The 22,079-nt window shown below is 41.2% G+C and overlaps 3 protein-coding genes across 4 annotated transcripts; all 3 read right to left on the bottom strand.

The window, feature by feature from the left end:
* Nucleotides 1–3,173: 3,173 nt before the first annotated feature.
* On the bottom strand, nucleotides 3,174–3,500 carry RB195_007254 (uncharacterized protein; the record flags this gene model as incomplete). The annotated part of the gene is made up of 1 exon (XM_064180788.1): nucleotides 3,174–3,500. The coding sequence occupies one exon, from the start codon at nucleotides 3,498–3,500 to the stop codon at nucleotides 3,174–3,176; it is 327 nt and encodes a 108-aa protein (XP_064037630.1).
* Nucleotides 3,501–3,836: 336 nt separating this feature from the next.
* On the bottom strand, nucleotides 3,837–8,067 carry RB195_007253 (uncharacterized protein; the record flags this gene model as incomplete). Of its 2 annotated transcripts, XM_064180787.1 has the most annotated exons (10): nucleotides 3,837–4,184; nucleotides 6,421–6,451; nucleotides 6,508–6,593; nucleotides 6,671–6,778; nucleotides 6,834–6,974; nucleotides 7,037–7,112; nucleotides 7,172–7,253; nucleotides 7,688–7,765; nucleotides 7,959–7,995; nucleotides 8,050–8,067. In XM_064180787.1, 10 exons carry the CDS (start codon nucleotides 8,065–8,067, stop codon nucleotides 3,837–3,839), a joined length of 1,005 nt encoding a protein of 334 aa, XP_064037628.1. The 2 variants fall into 2 exon arrangements, with proteins under 2 accessions (XP_064037628.1, XP_064037629.1); XM_064180786.1 differs by lacking the exon at nucleotides 3,837–4,184 and having other exon boundaries at nucleotides 6,349–6,451.
* An 8,148-nt stretch (nucleotides 8,068–16,215) lies between these two features.
* On the bottom strand, nucleotides 16,216–18,387 carry RB195_007252 (uncharacterized protein; the record flags this gene model as incomplete). The annotated part of the gene is made up of 1 exon (XM_064180785.1): nucleotides 16,216–18,387. One exon carries the CDS (start codon nucleotides 18,385–18,387, stop codon nucleotides 16,216–16,218), a length of 2,172 nt encoding a protein of 723 aa, XP_064037627.1.
* Nucleotides 18,388–22,079: the final 3,692 nt, after the last annotated feature.

Below are 22,079 nucleotides of genomic sequence, written 5' to 3'. Positions count from 1 at the left end.
GTAAAATGACGTGAACGATATCATCGTACCGATAAATATAACGTTCCACATCAGACCATGTAAACTGTTGACTACTATTTAAGCAGGTGCTTGCATCTGTGTACACAGCAATCCGTCGCACCTCCTCTAAAACCAATCTGGCGTCGGCGCACCAACTCGACGCCGTTGGATCCATGTCTCCCTCTTTCACCGCCCAGCGATGCCGACGCACCAATCCGACACCGGTGGACCCGTTGCATCCCCATTTTAGAATTTCGTTTCAAACACATACACACAGACATACACACATGTGACAGACTAAGGCCGTTATTATACAGCATGATTTTTGTTGCTTGCAAAATATGTTCGTGTCGCCTAGAACAGAACTAGTCCTGCTTTTTTTCGCAAGAAAAAATCACTTGTGCATCTTAGAGTTGATGGTTATGAATCGTTGTTGCTGCTCACGCTGTTTATTTTGGAGTGATTTCATTCCACCCAGATCTCACCACAGTACGTCACACAAAGCAATTTGTGGATATTACTGTTATCTATGTTTGCTGTGCTCATTAATAAAGAAAACTTTTTAATTATCAACCATCCTTATGAATCCTAAAACGTACTTAAAGTTTTGACTTGAATAAAACTAGATCAGTTTTCAAAGAACTGATGGACGAGTGCGAAATCAGCTAGAACAAAACTGAATAGTCCGGTTTCTTGAATAACCATACTCAGTAACTAAACATACTTAATTAACACTGACTAGAAATCTTATTAAGTTCTTTTTTGAACCTCGGCGTAAGTGTATTCATGTTTTCTTGTTATGCCAGCGAGGTATAGGTGAAATTATTATCGGTTACATATATATATATATGTACATAATCATATTATTATTACTACTATTATTATTATGATTTTTATTATTATATCATAACTTTATTAGACGACAAACTCGTCTTTATCAAAGGCCTAAAAACGGTTAGAGGTCTTTGGTCCCATGCATGTCTCATCAAACTCGTCCTCTCTTCTTGCAAAACCTCGATGTTGCTATAAGTGCACCACGAAAGGTCTCAAAACCTCAAAAACGAAATCAAACTGACCTGTCTCACCGACTAGCGGGCCTGGTGAACCACTGCGTTCTTATATTAGGGTGTTCGGAAAGTATCTGCCAAAATACGGCAAAATTTCACTTTTTAACAACATTTTATTATTCGACGAAATAATCTCTATCAACATCGACAACCTTCTGCCAACGTCTCACAAGATCGCGGATTCCTTTGGCGTAGAACTCCGGCGACTTGGAGGCGAAGAAAACCTGAAAATCATTTCCGAGGTGGTCACGATCATCGTAGCGCTTCTCTTCCAGGTGATGCTGAAGAGAATGAAGATCGGAAGAGATGGAGCGCTCGGGGCCAGGTCCGGGCTGTACGGTGGGTGCGATAGAACTTCCCCTCGCTCCAGAAGTTTCTGGAAAGTCTTCTTCGCGACGTGAGGGCGCGCGAAAAAAAAAACCCGAAAAGAACCAGGCGCGCACAGACCGCTCAGAAGGGGTTTCAGTGGCGAATACTTGACTTAAGTTCCGATGGGCTTTAGCAGCGGGGTGGCCAGATTCGAACTCGTAAAGGAGTACGTGTCGAATACGTGTGGAATGTTCGGCCATTATAGGATGAAATAGGCAAGGAAGTGAGAGCCAGATATGTTATTTGTATACAAGCGGTAGTGTCCCTATATAATATATTTAAAACGGGAACTTCCAGAGCATCTCAAAAAATCTGCGCTACTGCGAAGTTTCCGGCGGATACTTTCCGAACACCTTATTAGGTTATCACTAGAGTGAATGAGATCTACACACTGTGCAGTATCCTGAAGAACTGATGTTAAGGAACTGTGTGTGGTACAATCTTATAGCTCACAGAGAGCTACGAACGACATGAAGTTACTAGTAACTGATAAGCACTCATTTTTGTTATTTATGGCTGGATTTCTGACGGAAATCCAGAATGCTTATAATGGCTTAACAGCAGTTATTTCTTTCTCGTCCGCCACTATCGTACACTTCATTTCAAACTCATTTCCATCATGCTTCTCATTTTTTTGGCGCCCTAATGGTGTTGTCGAACTTCCACGCCTTTTACCAGCCAAATAATCTTTCATACGCAGGTTCAGCAACTTTGTGTTTTCTTAGATAAAGACGGCGTAGCACGTCAGACATTTTATTTGTGCGAACCAACTGTCGCTTAATGCTGTCGTACGGAATGTTCACCAATGCAACACCAACTTGGAACTGTGCTCGCAAAAGAGTCCGGTGTATAATAGCAGTTAAGGAGTAAGAGACAAAGGGTATGCACAGAGGAATTCTACCTTCGCGTGGAATTCTCACTGTCTTGTTTGTAATTCGAGATTGGTGTTAGATCTCGTGTAACCTTTTGAACTAGGTATGCTTATGACAAGTTGTAGCGATTCCTCCCGTTTTCTATTCCCTGTGCACATTGCTGTTGCTGTTTTGACCATCACCTGCATCGTCTTTCACTTGTACTCCCGTTGTCCATCGATTTGCTCGAGAGAGCACCAGTAATACTTCCATTTTTCCTGATAGCGCGCAAATGTCGCCCAGTGGACCATCGGGTCGACGGTCTTCCTGCTGTGCGTTTGATGTCGCGTGGTGTCCAGTCGCTTACAGCTCTGGTCCAAGGATTGTCGTCGAAATGCATCACGTGTCCGGCCCATCTAATTATGCTTTCCTTGGCATACGTGGCAGCGTCTCCGATATTCCATCGGTGTTATAGGAGTGAACTTCTAATCCCTTACTTCACCCTCCCTAAAGTGGGTTACTCCTAACATAACCCTTTCAGTTCCGCATTTTATGACGCTGATCGCATTTTCCTCCTGCTTGCGAAACACCCCCGTTTCTGAAGCGTAGGTCAAATCAGAAGGAACGTCGGTATTGAATGCCGAAGGTTCTTGATCCTCTTCACTACGTTGTTGATGCTCTTAAATGTTCCCCAATCCGCTCGTTCAGCTTGTTGATTTCCCGACCTAGATATACGTAGCTGGTTATATTCTTTCCGTTGAACGTAAATGGGGAATCCGAGAACCATCCGTTAAACATCGTATTGTCTAGGTTCAGCTGAAGACTGATCTTTTCAAACGCTTCATTAAATTTGCCTAGCATTATTCCTCCTGATTGACGCTTGACATTATAAGATGTCATCAGCGAAACGAGGATGGTGTAAATGCCGGCCGTCAACTTTCACTCCCATGTTATCCCATTCCAATCCTCGCATCGTGTTCAGAAAGGCACTGAATGCCTTGTGTGAAATGGTGTCACCCTGACGAAGCACTCTCTTCACGTCGATCAAGTAAAATGGGGAAATTTTGGTCGTGAAGTTCCTATACAACTCAAGTATCCTTATGTTTGGAGTAGGGACGCCTTGGTTGTGCAAGGCCTTCATGACCGCTTCGGTCTCAACTGTATCAAATGCTTTCCTCAAATCGATGATAGTGAGACACAGATACAGCGGCATCTTGTACTCTCTCGATACTTCTATGAGTTTTGAAACCGTGTGTATGTGGTCAATCGTACTGAACCGTTTCCGAAACCCTGCTTGCTCGCATAGCTGTCCTTCATCTAATGTTCTTTCTGTCCTGTTTAGGATTACTCTTGTGAAGAGCTTTTAGATGAGAGACAGTAAGCAGATTGGGCGATAGTTGCCGGTGTCTTGTGGATCTTATTTCTTAGACAACAGCATGCTTTTGCTGGGTTCACATTGTTTAGTAACCTTGCATTTGCATTTCAGCAGATAACGAATGAAGAGCATTGCCAGTGTATTGATGAGGACTGACGGTAGGTACTTCAGATGTTACGGCTTTTTAGGCCATTTTGGGTTTTCTTTTATCGCTTCTCTGCAAAGCCTTGCGAGTTCGAACGTGAGTTCTTGGTTCCCTGTGGCTCGTGCTGCTCCACGCTGACGTATAAGCTCTAGGGTTTCCGGAGACAGACGTCTCTTCGTGGTTTTGAAACTCTTCGCTTTCCTCGTACAATCCTGAAGATCCTCTACAAGCCGTCCATATTCGTCGTCGATGTTGTCCATGACGGCATCTTCCCAAAAGCCGACAAACGAAGCGAAGAACTCCCAGTCGATGATGGTTCTGGGAGTTTGCTTTGTGAAGTTAGCGGCCTTTTCTCTTTTCCGTGTAAAAGAAGTGTCCTGGAAAAATGTGTAGAAACTGGACAAATGGAGCTCATTTGTTGGAGGGACTTCACCCCGCCTCCCTTGCACCTCCCAGTCACTTGATTGGCTTTTGGCCGGTCCGACGTGTACGTATCTCCCTCATTAGAGGGATCACAGCCGGTTAATCGCGAGGTTACGTGGAGCGTCCCACATGCCGGATTGGGGGCCAATCGCGGACCAAAAACGACCTTGTACCTGCCCTGAGACGCAGGTGGATTCATGGGATGGACTTTCTGTTTCTGCTGTACCATTATCGGCTCACAATGCTAATGTTTTGACCATATTTCGGATGACTGCCTTTTTCATGCCAATAGGATGAGCTGACGCTGCGTTTATCAGTATGTTTTTCAAGCTTTCCATGCGATACCTTTTCACACTTGTACACTTGCAATGCCACTGCGCAGTTTTATTTGAGCACTTATATAATTCAACCAAAGCAAAGTAAAACAATACTCGATATAACATAATTGATGTAATATATACCAAAAGAGTCATCTCATTTATCAAGCAGTTCACGACTCTTTGAACGTCTTAAAAATGCCAAATTCGAGCAAAATTGTGTCAGTTTGCAACAGATTCTACGAAAGGCAATGTGTTTCTGAGTGTTGGGTGGTTTGTCCATTAGGTAAGACTGGAGATTGCACGCAAATTGGAGTCATCCACCAAATAAGATGTCTGACGTGCAACGCCGTCTATATTTGAGAAAAAAAAGAAGGTTGCTGAACCTGCGTATCAAAGATTATTTGGCTGGTAAAAGGCGTGGAAGTTCGACAACACCATTAAGGCGCCACAAAAATGAGAAGCATGATGGAGATAAGTTTGAATTAAAGTGTACGACAGTATCGGACGAGAAAGAAATAACTGCTGGGAAGCCATTATAAGCATTCTGGATTTCCGTCAGAAATCCAGCCATAAATAACAAAAATGAATGCTTATCAGTTGCTAGTTACGTCATGTCGTCCGTAGCTCTCTGTAGTTATAAGATTGTCCCATATACAGTTCCTTAACGTTATCCAGACATCAGTTCTTCAGGATACTGCACAGTGCGTAAATCTTATTCACCCTAGGGTCAACCTATAAGGAGACAGGTCAATTTGTTTTCCTTTTTGAGGTTTTGAGGTCTTTCGTGGTGCACTTAGAAGAACCTCGAGGCTTGGCAAGAAGAGAGGACGAGTTTGATGAGATATGCATGAGATCAAAGACCTCGAACCGTTTTCAGTCCTTTGATAAAGACGAGTTTGTCGAAACGTCAGACTAATAATAGAGTCTCACCTAAACCTCGTTGGCATAACAAAAAAACATAAATAAACAATGACTGGATTCATCCGCAATTTGTGTAGCCTCCTCAATTTACCCAGAAGTCGAAGAAAGACACGCTAGTGCACCCCAAAGAGATTGAATAACGCTAAAATGCTTGTTTTCAGTCCTCCACACCAAGTAAGAGACAATATGCCTGGCACTAATCAATCCCCTTGCGGTTCGATAATGAGCTTTCACTTCATTCCAGCATTACTTGCAGTTTTCGAACGCATGTCTGTCTTATACAATGACTTGTGGAGACTAGCCCGATGTATCAAGTCGGAGTTTTTATCCTCCATGAAGAGCTTGGTAATATTTTGTCAAGCACACAGGTATGAAAGGCTTGGTAGGCACTATGGTGGTTTCGAACCACAAAAAACGTATTGTTCACTCACACATCCTAACATCCTATCGACTGCGGTACACCCGCTCTATACAAAAAAAGAACCAAAATAAAGTTAGAATTAGCAAAGAGTGCTTACTCTCATGGAACAACCTTTAATTTTCACCAACATAATAACCAGTAGTGCTGCGCAATATATCAGATTACTCCCCCGATTTTCACATTTCTTGAGAAATAACAAAAATGAGCAGTGTGCTAAGAAAGTTGCACGCGGCGAACGGAGAGTTTACATTCAATTGTCTTTGGCAAAACCTGTGCACATCGCTTGAGTTGCTTCTCAAAGTATTAACTTATACTTAGATGTGATTACACTTAGATGTGAGATGACTTGTAAAACTGTCTACGCCCTAATACTACAATACACTAGTCGCATTGCAAGTACTTTATTTGTACTGTAGATAGGTGGGAGAAATCTCGACACCGTTTCTTCCAGTCCTCTCAAGGGCTGCAGAGTCCTTCAGAACAGGTGGGCAATGCAATTCTTGCGCAACGCCTGCAGTTAGGCCCTACCTTGTACATTGGAGTGCCAGCAATACCTCCTCTGAAGAATAAACTCTTCACGTGTCAAATCTAATTTTAATCGGAAGTTTAACGCACCTTGGAGTAAAGTGGCAAACCACGTTCGTAAATGTAGAGCATCTTGTTATCGAGCAGCCAACTTGCCTCTCAGTGTCCCAAACCATCTTAAGTTACGGCATAAATATTCTCAGTTTTATAATATCTTTTTTCTTCTTTTCTGAGTCAAAATCTTATGATTTACCTTTGCAAAATTTGGTATTCCAAGATTTGTTTGGTAAATATACTGTGGTGTCGTCCCAGACATGGGCAGACGTCCAGTATTTACTTCATCCCTCCAAGAGTTCACAGCCTGAACAAGAATGTAAAAGAGAGGTAGGTTTGTCTATGTAACTGAAGTTGTCCACCGTTCTCGCGACGGTGTCATAGACAGCAGTAGTTCCCTGATAAATGTATCTGGTTTCAGCATAAGCAGTTGTCCCCGAGTCCATGTTCTGGCACCGTACAGCCCAGTTGTTGGCACTGGTCTCTGCGGGGCAACTGTAGGTCTAGAATATGGGAAATAATGTTTGTTCTACAAAGCGTTTAGAAATCTCACGGTTTTACTCACAAGCCTTATCATTTTCGATGCCTGACGAGCATACACTCCTGAACTAGTGACGAAAAGACCTCGAGCAACTCGTGATCTATTGGATTTACCGTTAAGTTACAGCAATCAAGGTAGAAGCTGCAGCAATCAGCACACCTTATCTGATTGAATCGTGTTAGGAATGTATTCCTTACAGCATCGGTTATCACTTGGTTTTGTGGGCACATCGTGTTTTCACCTTGAAAATAAGATTGGAATAAGAGTTTGAGCGGTATTCACGGTTAAATTTCGGTTGTCAAAATTCACGGTGTAATAAGTAAGTGGAGAAAAAGCAGATATTTGCAAAGTATTCCCCAATTTCTCCAGTTTATGTCCTTCATGAAATATCATATCAAACTATTTGATTTAAGTTTACGTTGGCGCACGTCCTCGTTCATCCCAAAAAGCCTCCAGGTGATCCTCCTGGTTTATATGAGAGGAGGAAAAGCACCGAAATAGCATTGACATACGGGCTTAGCTCTGTAGAAGCAGACATGAAGCCAACTGCCCTTTTTTTGATGTCCTGCTGCATCATCGAAGAGTACAAAGGAATTCGTGTAGATGCTTCGCAGGCAAAGTTTACCAGCAACGTCTTCATTAATTTCAGAGAAAGGCCGAAAAATTCGTACTCACTCGGAGCAATCGTGGTGGTAGTCACACCTGCCGCGGTTGTGGTAGGATCGCTTCCACCAGGCGAGTTGGATTGTCCCGCTGTAAAACTTTCCGTCTTAAAACAATAGGAAACTGCCACTACACCGCTGCCGTAAACTTACTAATATCTACTTCGCCAAATCTAACTCTTAACACCTTCTATAGAATACCGGATGTTAATTCACCCATGTTCCAAGTTTGTGGTTTAACTTATTCAAGGAGCATTTATGAAATACAATAGCAAAGAACCCACTGACAACGTCGATGACGGCAAAGGTGATCAGCAACTTCTGAATATTTGAAGTGGATCCTGGATCTGTAAGAGAACGAAGAAAAGAACTTACCACAGGATGGAAGTGCATTGTTGAAGTCTGGCTTTCAAAATACTTCACGCCTTTTATACCGATCAAAATAAGCAGAAACTTGCCTGTTTCCTGTTGAATCTAACATTCTTTCAAAAAGTGATTTGCTGAACATTGATAATTTGTGCTGGCAGGGTTTTTGTAATGCGACTGTTTTCATTCGACATGTTTCTTCGCAAACGGAGCATATTCTCTGGTTTAATCAGTGTACTATACAATATATACTCCCCTTAATTAAAATTAATCTCAGGTTTCAATTCCATTTTCCCTAAAGTGATGTTTATTCTCGTTCAGAACGAAGCATGAATGAATAATGAATTGTAAAGAATAAACAGCACTTCTTTTTTCCTCTTTGCTTCTATCTTCCAGAATTAGCTTCTTCCTTTCAAGTTCTGACTCATGTTAAAGTTCAAATTCTTATTCAACTAATATACTTATGATGCTCCTCAAGTTCACAACAGTAAGAACAAGTGCGGAATGTAAACCTTTAAATTATTGAGACGAGCAAAATGAACAAATATTTGAAGGCAACAATGAAATTTGATCCACCTACCCTGAGTGTCTCAAAATCAAATGGAAGGTTGTTATGTCCGTGCAAAAGTTGCTTTTAAAAGATCCGCTGGGTTCAATTAATGAATCCAAAGAGTCAAAAGAGGAAGGCGAAGAGGGAGAAGAACTGAGTGTGATAATTTTTGTATTCGTATGCTTAATCCTTTACTCTACCTACATCTGCTGAGACGCGAACAGCAAAAATTTTGTTACGTGTTCCCTTTGATAAAATCCGAACGGATGGAAATAAAGAGAGAATGTTTTTAACTCTAAAAAAAGTACAATAAATGCCACTGCATTCAGAAGTTCAAAAATTGCATTGCCTAGCTGACGGCCGTCGATATCCACGGAGTTTTAAACCTGAACCATCTTGAAAGTTTCTTGAACCTCTTAAAAAAAATCTTCCGTGATCTTTCTTCCTTAATTTATGGCATTCGGGATATTAAGGACCCTTCAATCGGCTACATTTGGTGCAGAAGTGTGTTTTCGATTAGAACGTCTGTGGTGTACCTTCTTATCGTGACCACTGATGTGGCTTTTTTTTTTTGTGCTTAGCGATTCTTAGCGTTCATAGGTCACCCATGTTTGAAGCTGAAACTGACTGCTTTGATTTACTAGAGTTAACTTAATCAGGGGTGTCGTATTATCTCCTGACGCGGTTGCCCGCACCTTCCAGGAGGTTCCTCCCATTTGAAAACAGCTCTGTTCATTCTTTTGTTCTGCAGCTAGAGCACGCAAATAATCCATCCAATTGTCACCGTTGCATATCCTTCAAGACTTACCTCTCGCTTGAATTCCCTATCGACATCGGTAAACCCGAGTAGCCCAGGTCGAAGAGTGTTCGGGCAAAAGTTTTCATGCTCGTTCCATTACATCGGTTAGTTTGACTGTGTGCTGGGACGTAAGCACAGCAATATCAGGATAATACAAGCAGAGCCATCGCGAGTTAATAGGAATTAGGCTCGTATAGCCGGCTCCAGATGACCGTCTGAAGTTAGAAACTCTGCACATTGTTTTTTTTCATGCGGAAAAGATTATAAGAGCGCAAAATGTCTTTGGAAATTAGCTTTGTCACCAGAACTTCCTCATTATTCTTCAGTCAAAACTTTTCGACAATAAATACACAATGTCCATGCTAATTTTTTTTGATAACTTCGGCTACAACTCTGCTGTTAACGTTGCGTTGCCAGTTGCAACAAGGGCTGGACTATTGCAAAGTCTTCACTTTTGATAGTTAAGGGTTACTTTGCTTCAAAATCTGTCGTCACTACCGGTTTGCTCTGTGCTAATTACTGTGCTCGCAACTTTTATTCGAGATTAAAATAACGTTGTTTCAACTATCTATAGTTCAAAACTAGTCACTAGAATCCTACATCATTGTTAAAGTGCGAAATGAAAATGTGTGTTTGGATAAGTACTGTCTCGAGAATTATTAACAGATCACCAACAGATTTAATGTTTTTTGAACAGTGTTTAATGATGCCGCACATTTCATTCAATTCACGTTCTCTTCAATCGAACCATTTGTTTGTTATAGGGGAAAATATTGTGGAATAAGAAAGGAGATCAAAACTCAAATCAACCTCTCAATCAATTAATCAATCTCCATCTGAAACCTCTTCCGTTCTCCTCTTCCGCATTTTCTAAAAATCATATCCGATCAAACTCTACGCTGGTTGCTAGGCTTGTAGTTAACTCGAGCATTTTCGGTCGGTTATTTATTCGTGTTTCCAATTATTTATTCATATAGTCATAGTTCTGTTCAAAGTGAAATCATCCAAAGAAAAAAATAAGAGCAAGTCCAAGAAGAATCTAAAATGTTTAAAAAGGAGGAAAATGGGCAAACATTTGAAAAATAAAGCAGGAGGGAATATTTGGATCGGCCTTATTCCATAGTCTTCAAGTGAAATACGATATATATACCTGTATATAAACCAAAAGGGCGGGTGTGGCGCAGTCGGTAGCCATTGTAGTCACACGGTCGAGGGTTCGAAACCGCCCTAGTGCAAACCAAAGCTTTCATCCCTCCGAGGTCGATAAATTGGCACCAGACTTGTCTGGGAATATAAAAACACTGACTTGATCATCGGTTGGCCCCCGCAAGTCATTCTATAGGCCAACACGCGTTCCAAAACCTCATCGATTACGAATTGCAGTAAAAGACGTTGGCGCATCCCAAGTGGATTGATACGCCAGTGACTTTATCCTTTATCCTTTTATATAAACCAAAAGAAATTGTTAGTGTTTCATTTTACCCAGGTTTTTTTCAGAACATTGGGATTTCCAGAGACTGTGAAAAGTCTACCATATAACTTAAGCTTAGCAAAAATTGAGAAACTGAATAAAAATGATTGAGTTAACTACAAGCCTACATAACCACAAGCAACCAGCGCAGAATAGATCGTACATGATTTTAAGAAATGATAAGGCAAGAGGTGAACGTTTCAAGAACAACGTTGTCTCTAGTGCAAGTCCTTCTTTTATCTTCTTTCCTAACTTCCAAAATATTCTCTGTTATAGTAACTACATGAAATAAGAAGAGAAAAAGAAAAGAAAAAAAAACTAATGACCAAAACCGCACTTACATCGTTTTATTACATTTTAAGCTACAATCAATGTGGGCCACCCCACATCTTCGCTTGGGACCCAGTTTTCAAATGTTCGTCCATTATTCTACTCTTTGAAGCACTTCCAAAACTTTTCGTACTTTTTTTTGTTTATCAACTAGATGTTTTCAACTTAAGAGAATGTATACCTTTCAGGTATAAATAATTGAGCCAAAATCCTCGAGTTAGCTTCAACCCTAAATAACGATGAATAACAAGAGAAGATTAGATAGGATAACATGTTCAGAAAATGATAGGGCGAGATGTAGAGATTTCAGGAACAGGGTCGTCTTAAGAACAGGTCGTTTGGTGATCTCCTTTCTTATTTTTAGAATATTTTCTCTTAGGGCACACAAACGGCTTGATTAAAAAGCATGTGATTTGAAAGAAATATGCAGCACTATCAAGGACAACTTAAAAACATAAAATCTGTATGATCTGTTTGCGCTTTTCTGTACACGACTCCTTCAACTATACACTTTCATTTTACACTTCTACATTAAAGGAAGATTTTGGTAACCAGTTCTGGACTATGAACAGTTGAAACAACGACACTCTGATCTTCAATAAATGCGATAAAAATAAATAATCAATTGCCGAAAAATTACGTTGCGAAAGGAGGATTTCAACGTATTTTGAAAGCAATACAATCCCGAATTTGCAAAATTGAGGATGTTGTAATTATCCTATCCACGGCTCATATTTATGACAACAGCACAAAACAACACAATGTGAAAAACAGAAATGTAGGGTGTTATTGAGGAACGTGGATCCGTAACTAACAACCATGGATCACTATTTTTATTTTTTATTTTTTTTTTCTTCGATCTTTTGACTTTCTTTCATAAGACAGTCCAACACTTAGAGAAATTGCATCTAAACTATTTCCTTATGTTTTCCGAACCAGTGCTCCCCAGCATTTTGGATCCGCGTTATCCTTACAAGCTTAGACTTGGTTTACTTTATCATGTTCCATAAAGTATCAATAAAAGCAGTTTTTTTGAGAGTTGATAGATAAGAAATGTCAAATTACCATTTGGGTTCGAACTATGGTGTATAGATTTTTTTTCAGTGCAAGCTGCTTAAACTGCCGCTGCTTGAGGGCCAAAAAGCACTGAATCGTGGGTTACTTGCTGTCACTTGAGTGGTTCCGATACATATTTCCGTTCAACAACAATGTTGAGCACCCTCGTTTTTCCTGAATTGACCTTGTTCCTGCTTGGAAAACCTGGGCATTTCGGAAGCAGGAAAATACGACCAGAGTTATCGAAAGCTCAATTGAAAAGGTGACCCCAGGAGTACCTCGCTTTCCGCAAGTAAAAGAAAGGATACGAAGTTCAGTCCTTCGTCGACGATGGAAGGTAAGAGACGCTGTAGCAAACGCCAAGGAAAGTAAGAGGGCGGCTGAGTAGTGTGTTTCGACAACTATCGCAGGGCTGTAAGCGGATGGAAGTCACACGATATCAAACACCTGGAAGGGAGACCGCCGAACCGATGGTCAGACCTCTTCACGAAGTCCTTCAAGAAATGATACGATGCTTTTCGAGTCCCTTGTGAGAAGAGAAACCACTGAGCAACCTTTGCGTAAAATCAGAAATAATGCGAGTATTACCGGTTTGCGCTCAAGCAAACTTTTGATCAATAGAAGCACAGGTGATTGAAGTAATATTTTGAATATGCTGAGACCTCCGATGTTGGTTTCACACAACGATACACAAAGGGATGCATAAAATTCTGTTTACCGATGCCTTCGAGGTAATGCAATTTTTAACCGCGGCATGCGACTACGAGCAGATCATTGCAGCACAGCAGATGTTGAACCATTTCATTTCTGTGGTTTTGCTTCAAACTGCGACTGCGCGAGAAGACGTAGGCAGCGGACAATCTGACGCGTCTGATGCAACAACATGGTTCTGTAGCACATCTATGAAGGTCTCGTGAGTTTGCAGTCCGAGTTGGTCGAGTTGTTTACCGCAAAAAAAATGCTACGATCCTTGCTCTGCTCAGATGTTTTAGAGATAGGGAGCCGTTCATGAGAGAGTGTGCTGATTTTTGAATTCCTAATCGGAGAAAAATGTCGGGAAATATAGCAACGTGTCATGAACAGGATCAAGCGTGTGTTGAGAATTTCCCAACAGGGTGTCGTAAGAGGAGTGTCGGATCAGAGGGGAGGAGGAGGTGGGGAAGGGGTCGTAAGAGGGGGTCGGAAAATTAAGAATAAATTAAACTAGAGGTCGGAAAATTAAGAATAAATTAAACTAGAGGTCGGAAAATTAAGAATAAATCAAACTAGAGGTCGGAAAATCAGAAAAAATGTAAGGAGCAAAGAAAAAAGGAAGACGGAGTTGCCGATTTAAAATAAACATATATTAAGGCATACAAAATTTAGGGTAATTTAGGTATACAACATTCAGCAGAAAAACAGAAGTGAAAACTGCTTTTTTCAGACGTAGTGCTGTAACTTGAAGGAGGATCAGCAGTGAATGTTATGTTTTCACCGCATATCAGAATATATTCACTACTGAAACGTATTCTAAGGTTTTTTTTTCAGGTCCCGATATCTGGGACTAAAAAATGGAAAAATTGTCTCAAGGAAGAAAAAACGTCAATGATGCATATTCAGTACTTGAGTTCAAAATAAATTTGTTCCATATTTGAATAAATGATTGAAGAAGACTCGCGGTTGCGGTTGAGGAAGACTATTGTAGCATAAATAATTAAGCTAAAAAGAGGGTACACAAACCACAAAATGATTTTTAACAAATTTATTCTTCATAATTCTGATGATGAAACTAGTGCACTTTTTGAGCTAATCTTGAAGATGGACGACTTAGTTTTTTTTACGCTCCAACTTATGCTTGATGATGTCGGAGTCGCTTCGGTGGCACAAACCATGGAAAATCATATGTCGTCGTACGTGCAAGGCGGTAAGGCAGTCCCCATTACCTGAACTAAGAGGAAGTCCCTCAGAAAGGAGAAAGAAGAAGCTCGTAGACAAAGGAAACGTACCAGTGGCAATAGCATCCTTTCTAAAATAAAAAAAAATTCTTCAAAAAATCGTCTTGTTTCAAACCCATCAGGTCTAAGCACTACAAAATTACAGTTCTACAAAACAAAATTGCAAAATTACAGTCTACACTACAAAATTGTGTTACTAATTTATATGAAAGAAATGAAACTAACAAGAGGTGACTTCGTTTTGAGTACTAGGAGACCATAGGAGGCAATCTTCATAGCTTGCACATTGCTTCGGCACTCTTCCGTTACAGCCAGTTCAACATATTGAAGATCCGCAGTGGTACGGAAACGTGGCGTTGAAAGGTCGAAGTGTAAGAGCACTAAGTAAAAGTAGAAGCATAACTGCAATGAAAAGCAAGTACGCTGGCTCAAGCTGGTAAGTGTAGTGCAGATAAAGTGCATTATGCGTGACCTTTCACTATTGATCGCTTATTTATGTGCGATTACAAAGGCTTCGATAAGGACACCTGTTAATTGGCCATTACACGCTCTGTTGCAAAAATTGTTGTTGGTGAGCGAAAAAAAGACATCTACAGGCGGAAATAGGGTTAAAATTAGTACAAAGTAGGCTCCACGAGTTTCTGAATATCTACGCTCAAAGTGAATTTTATGTAATAGAGCTGGCTGCGATCTGTAGAGGGAGATTTCTTCTATATTTCTACAAAGTTTGTTTCCTCTAGCTTTCCTAGTCTTTTTGAAACCTAGTTGAGAAAAATCTCAATTTTTGCCTCAAATTTTCGAGTTTTTCTCAACTTGTTTTTGAGAGAACCAGAACACCTACAGAGGCCAAAATTTGCAGTTAAGGGTTTTCCTTGGTGCTCTGTATAAATATGGAGTCGAATTTCAACGGCGCTACCGTATCCTCGCGACTGGAAAAAGAGCGAAATCTCAGATTTTCGGCAACGCGTCAAAATCTGTGTGACTTCAAACAAATTTCCATAACTCGGCTCTTAGTTTATAAAGACGAAGTCGGTTTGCAGCATGTTGTAGAGGAAGATTTTTGCTAACACAATTTGTTTTTAATTTTTTACAGGTGGTTCTCATCTTTAAAAAAACTAGTTGAGAAAAAGTTGGGAAAAACGCCAAATTTATCAACTTTTTCTCAACTAGGTTTCAAAAAGACAAGAGGGTCCCTAAAAAAGATTTTTTAACCATTTTGTAGCGCAAATCTTCATCTACACAAAGCTGCCAGCTTTATCCTCCTGCGCCTTTTTGTTAGTGAGTTATTCATGTTTATTTCAAGGTAACAAAATCCGACCAGTCCAGCGGTAATTTCCAATTAAGGCCTCGTTCTAATCGCTTAAATAACCTCTGTATAACACTTGTATGTGGAAAGCAGTGCTCTGAATACAATTTCAAAAAAAACTGCCGGTGAAATGTTCTCCTCAGTGATTTTTTCCGGTTTTGCAAAAAACTAGATTCCTGTGGGGATCGAACTCTCATCCGTTCATTTCCATTGTCGATGAGTAATATTGTTTGTTAATAATTGGAAATAGTGTAAAAATTGTTTTAAAAGGTGTTCTCCTTCTTTTCCAGCTGTTTTTTCGTTTTGCAAAAATAATGGTTCCGGGGGGGATCGAACATTTGATCATCTCTTTATCAACGTCAAACAGTACAACTGTGTTGCCGAATGCACATTTAGAGCTCACTTATTTTTCAAATTATATTCTACATAGTTTTAATTGATTTCCTTGAGCTGTGGCCAAGATTGGTATCGATCTTTATTAAACAGCGGCTAACGTTTCGGCGATATCGCCTTCGTCAGAGCCTGGAAAACTCGAAGCCATTAGTGACCTATCCCCTCAAGCGCCTCATCACCCTACAGAAAGCACCCAAACGGTAAGCAAACTCAAACAGCAACACATAGGCTAGTACTTACCTCATTAGCTAGACTTGTTAACTCAGCAGACCACCACGTACCACAACTACGAGTCACAAGGGTTTTATATAGGGACCTCACGGCCCGCCCCGTAGATCAAAATCCGCATAGGTCTTGATACGGGGATAACTCGTTTGTGATCGCAATGCAGTCATCCTTCTTGTTCATTTTTGGACTTTTGGCGGTTATCCAAAAGGCCTCTAGCGTTCTGCGTGCTGTGATTTCGGACTCGTAGGATAATATACGAACTTCTACCTCTACTTCGGAGTTTGGATGACATATTCTACGGTGTGCTCCAAGTGGGGTGAAGGTTTTTGATTTTGCGAGTCCATCTAGATGCTCCTTGACCCTAATACACAATGGGCGTCCCGTTTCCCCTATATAATCGTCACCGCACAACCTGCACGTGATACGATACACCACTCCCGATATCATGCAATCACCCTCTCTTCCATACGGGGAAACCACGCAGCTGGGAGTTGTGCAGAGTCGATCATACACACGGTTACGTACCAGCTGACCCTTGAGATTTGCTGGAGGTATTTCCACAACCCTCACGTCATTCCCTAGACCCGCTTTTCGTAGACAGCCCCGTACTGCTCTGCTCATATCATCAGATATATAAGGTAAACAGAAAGGGATCTTCTCTGGGCCATCCACTACGTTGGGTCTTCGAGAGGGATACCGTGCTTGTCGGGTAGCACCATCTCCAGCTGGGTACCCATTGGACATTGCTACTTTATGGGCCACATTTATAGACCATGTTTTTTCCTGGCTACTCGATGAGACTCTTGCCGCCGTCCTGTACACGTTACCTATAACAGATTTTTTTTTCATTTTGCTAGGATGCGCTGAAAGATAGTGGATTAAGATGTTTTTACTACTGGGTTTCCGGTACCACTTAGTCTTACATATCCCATTCCGCAAGTAAATGTGCACATTCAGGAAAGCCAACCAGTTGTCTATCGGTCTCTCCCTTGTGAACTTAATGTGCGGACACTGCTGATTGAGAAGATTGAAGCACGCGTCTAGTTCTGCTTGGGTTGAGCAGACGACGCAGCAATCATCTATGTAACGATAATACAGCAGTGGTTTGCGGTCTATTATAGGCTTTTCGATCTTGGCCATGAAAACAATGGCGAGAGTGGGTGCCAGCCTTTGTCCCATAGCTAGGCCTCTAAGTTGTCGGTAGTACTGTCCCGACCATCGGAAAATAGAGCAATTCAGGCATTCGTTTATCAATGTCATGATCTGCCTGATGCTGAATCCATACATGTTCAAAGAAGCCTGGCGCTGCGTGAGCAGTTCGTGAACAGCCTGCATCGCTACATCGTTTGAAACGTTCGTATAGAGTGACGTAACGTCAAAGGTCTCTACTACACATTCACACTCAAATGAGGTACTGCGGAGATGTTTTAGGAAGTTGCTAGAACTGCTGAGGTGGGCAGGGACATATCTGAGCAGCTGATTTAGGATTATGTTGAGCAGCCAGGAAATTCTATCCGTGGGGCCCCCGATACCACTAATGATAGGCCTCACTTTAAAGTCACGTGGATCGTTCGAAGTGAGGCCATTTTCAGAGAGCTTGTGAGTTTTGATTAGCGTGTATAGGACTGGACATGCGGGTAAGTCGTTCTTGAGACGCGTAATAAAGATTTTTGGGAGCCCTGTTGTTCCAGCCGTTTCTACCCAAACCCTGTTTAGGCGGCGATATTGCTTTCTAAACTCATTGGCGGAAGATGGGACATATAGACTGTCATCCTCAAGATGTTGTCTCGTTATCGCCTTGTCTAGTTCACGTGATAGGACAACAAATTCGCCTCCCTTATCACTAACGGAAACCTTGATTTCTCCAGCTGTAATAAGATTGCGAATCTCACGTAGGCCTCGACGTTGCGCGACAGTTAGATTGAAATTTACGTGTTTTCTCGAGAAACGCTCCAAAACGGAATACACCGATGTTGCGAACACTCGAAACTTGTTGTCTACCGTGGGGTTGGGTTCAGGTGGTTTATACATCATACGCGGGAAAGGTATGGAGGGTAAGGATACTTGCTCAGCTATTCTGTTCTCTTGCCCAAAGGTCAGCTGGTACGTAACCGTGTGTATGATCGACTCTGCACAACTCCCAGCTGCGTGGTTTCCCCGTATGGAAGAGAGGGTGATTGCATGATATCGGGAGTGGTGTATCGTATCACGTGCAGGTTGTGCGGTGACGATTATATAGGGGAAACGGGACGCCCATTGTGTATTAGGGTCAAGGAGCATCTAGATGGACTCGCAAAATCAAAAACCTTCACCCCACTTGGAGCACACCGTAGAATATGTCATCCAAACTCCGAAGTAGAGGTAGAAGTTCGTATATTATCCTACGAGTCCGAAATCACAGCACGCAGAACGCTAGAGGCCTTTTGGATAACCGCCAAAAGTCCAAAAATGAACAAGAAGGATGACTGCATTGCGATCACAAACGAGTTATCCCCGTATCAAGACCTATGCGGATTTTGATCTACGGGGCGGGCCGTGAGGTCCCTATATAAAACCCTTGTGACTCGTAGTTGTGGTACGTGGTGGTCTGCTGAGTTAACAAGTCTAGCTAATGAGGTAAGTACTAGCCTATGTGTTGCTGTTTGAGTTTGCTTACCGTTTGGGTGCTTTCTGTAGGGTGGTGAGGCGCTTGAGGGGATAGGTCACTAATGGCTTCGAGTTTTCCAGGCTCTGACGAAGGCGATATCGCCGAAACGTTAGCCGCTGTTTAATAAAGATCGATACCAATCTTGGCCACAGCTCAGGGAAATCAGTTAAAACTACGTTTCAACATGCCGAGATTCAAAGACAGTCGAACATGGACAATATTCTACATATGTACTGACTCACTTCTAATTCTTGCAGTAACGTCTACCTCGTACTGATTCGAGCAAATATACCTGGAGGATATTTTTGGTGAGTAGCCAATGTGCAATTTGCCGCGGCCTACCGGTAGCATCTTCGACAATCTGGCTGCCTTCTAGTTAGTCTTTCTTTATTATCTTGAGTCTTTCTTTATTATCTTGACACGTTTTTTAATCTTCTCGCTTAATGGTAATCATTTACTGAATCTATTTATACACTAATTGCAGTATTTACAGACGTACCAGGATATTTCCGCCTTTCTGCTGAGTAGAGCTTCATGCGTTTTGATGAATTTAACTCTGAACCAAAACCTTCAATGACGACGACAACAGCTGCACCATCTGATCAATCTTCTACACTTCTCTTCGCAATTCTCGGACTCCTTGCTTTGATTACGCTCATCGCGCTAGCGGTAAGGGTTTCTTTTGCAAACACTTTTTTCCTATTCTTTCTTTTCCTATTTTTCCTACAGTCTATTTGTGAGCTTTTTGAAATCCGTTTCAAAATGTTTTCTGCTATTATCATTATTTCTGTTCATGATTAGCTGTGAAACGAAACGCTGTGAAACGGCAAAGGAATTGTGACCGCGAAGTCCGTGAACATCAAAAGCTACTCGAGAAGTCTCTCCGCTCGAGGTCCTTGCTGCTCGAAATAGAAGATTAAAACCATTTATTAAATTTATTATATATGTAAATTCCAATAAACATCTTCCTCTTCTTGTCTTCTCACTGCACTGTTCCACATCTCCATATGAGCTACCTGGAACACACCTTATTACAGAAATTCTACGGGAAATCAAACACAATATTCTAACCTTGTCTAGGTCAGTCCATCGAGAGAATGAATGCTTTTCTACCTCGATTATTATTCTTGATCTTCTTCCATCTGGCACACGTCACGCGGCATATTGAACATATAATTAACATGAACATATAATTTCTAGTTATTATTTATTCTATTAATGTCGCTGTATTACAATATATATTTTGTTTTACTTGTAGAATTACTATTTTTTAAAATAATATATTATTTGTTTATTATATCGTATTATTTTAATTTATTTACTAGGCGTTTATTTGTCTTTTTTAAATTATTTTTACTATACCCAAATTTTGATTGCTGTGTGGGCAGCAATACTGGCAGGAACGAGATGAGGGGGTCATTTTTGGGAGATCAGCACTTATGTCTTATACGTACAAATTACACATAAGGAATCCTCCTTCACACTTTGGGCAAAGAAAATGAAGCTGGAAAAAGAAAGCGAGCGGTAGCGGAATACAGAGAACAAAAGGGTTTCGATGAATTCATGAGTATTGACCTCACGTTGGCAGTACTATTCAACCTCGCACAAAAGTCCTAGTGAGATTTCACTTCGGTGCTAATCTACTGATTGATAAATTTTCAGTACACAGCGAACGAAATGGATATCACATCAGATCACAGTAAAAAAAAAATAAAATGTTCCTGAAGTCGGAAAGGATTAAGGGTGAGAACAGGTGCTGTGAGAACAATTAAAGTAGCTGAAAACCATTTTTTTTTTTGAACGGTAGTTTCACTATTCCAGGCAGATACGATGCAATTTGATGATGGGCACTTGAGAAAACTAGTAATTTTCTACCACATATTTCGTTTTTAAATTCTCCGCAGTTTCCAAGTCCAATTACTTCCAGTTATACCAGGTCACCTTCGCCTAATTTTTCACAAGACTTAAATGATTTGAAATAAAGGATAGGATAAGGATATTGATCAGTTCTCAATACTTTATATGCATTCTTTAAACTCCTTTTAACATTCGACCTTTTTACCGCTTCATTTCTATATATTCTCTGCATAAAATTAATAAGACAGGTTTGGTGTATTAGTTGCAAACAGAGACCTCCGTATCTGTGAGATAAGCTTTTAGGTGCAATGTCTGCGAGACATTAGTGGCGCTCGTCAGGCGTTGGATGCCATTTTTACTTAACTAGATGTGCAAAGAGGAATGTCTGGAAAGCAAAAAAAAAAGAAAAGAAATTTGAAATGACACCGGACAGCGAAATAATATTGAAACGTGCTTATTTTGTCACGTGTGTGTGTCTGTGTGTGTGTTAGGAAATTGAAGAAGGGGGGTGCCACGTGTCCACCGGCGTCAGATACCTATAGAAGCGGGTGCGACGGATCCACCAGCGCCAGATACTTATAGAAGGAGGTGCGATGGGTCCAAGGACGCCAGATACCTAAAGAAGGGGGTGTGCCGGCGTCAGATACCTACAGAAGCGGGTGCGACAGATCCACCGGCGCCAGACATCTATAGAAGCGGGTGTGACCGGTCCACCGGCTCCAGATACCCAAGGCAGAGGGTGTGAAGGGTCCACCGGCGCCAGATAACTATAGAAGTGGGTGCGACGGGTCCAGTGGCGTCGAATTGGTGCACCAACACCAGGTGGCTTTGAAATGGGGTGTGATGGATCCCACGGCGTCGAATCGCTGCGCAATAACTTTGTGCAGATGAGATGTAAATTAGACGTTGCAACCGTTCCATATTCATGGCCACTGCACGTGTTGCATTGCACCTCTATGAATCCTCCACGTGTCTATTTCCTTGCACGTTTTTCTCAACTTGGTGTCGTGCCTTCTTCGAAAAGTGGAAACACCCACACAAACGGCTGCTTAAGTAGTACCCAACAGCTTACATGATCTGATGTGGAACTTATCTTTATCAGTACGATGATGCTGTTTACGTCATTTTATGTTAAAACATCATTATTTGATAGCTGTTGGGGAAAACAGGAAGAACACCCATAAATCGAGTAATGCTTTAGAATTGTGTCTATATTATATAGAAACCGAAGGAGTGTTTGAAGCTAAAATTCGAATATTCTCAAAATGTAGAGCTGACGCGTTAGAAAGAAGACTATGAGATCTTTTGCATTTATTTATAATAAAAAAGAAAGAAGAAAATGTTGCTAGAGAAAGAGAATTCTGATTTTACAGAAAATGTCACTACTATGAACTTTCATTGATCAGTAAAAGGGAACAAAGCTAAAATCACAGAAAGTCTGAGGTCCGGCTTTAGCCAGACATTCAGA

Source organism: Necator americanus, chromosome I (genome assembly GCF_031761385.1).
Source record: "Necator americanus strain Aroian chromosome I, whole genome shotgun sequence".
NCBI classification, from domain to species: domain Eukaryota; kingdom Metazoa; phylum Nematoda; class Chromadorea; order Rhabditida; family Ancylostomatidae; genus Necator; species Necator americanus.
Note: the sequence above shows the minus strand (reverse complement) of the source record. Positions and strands in the feature narration are given on the sequence as shown.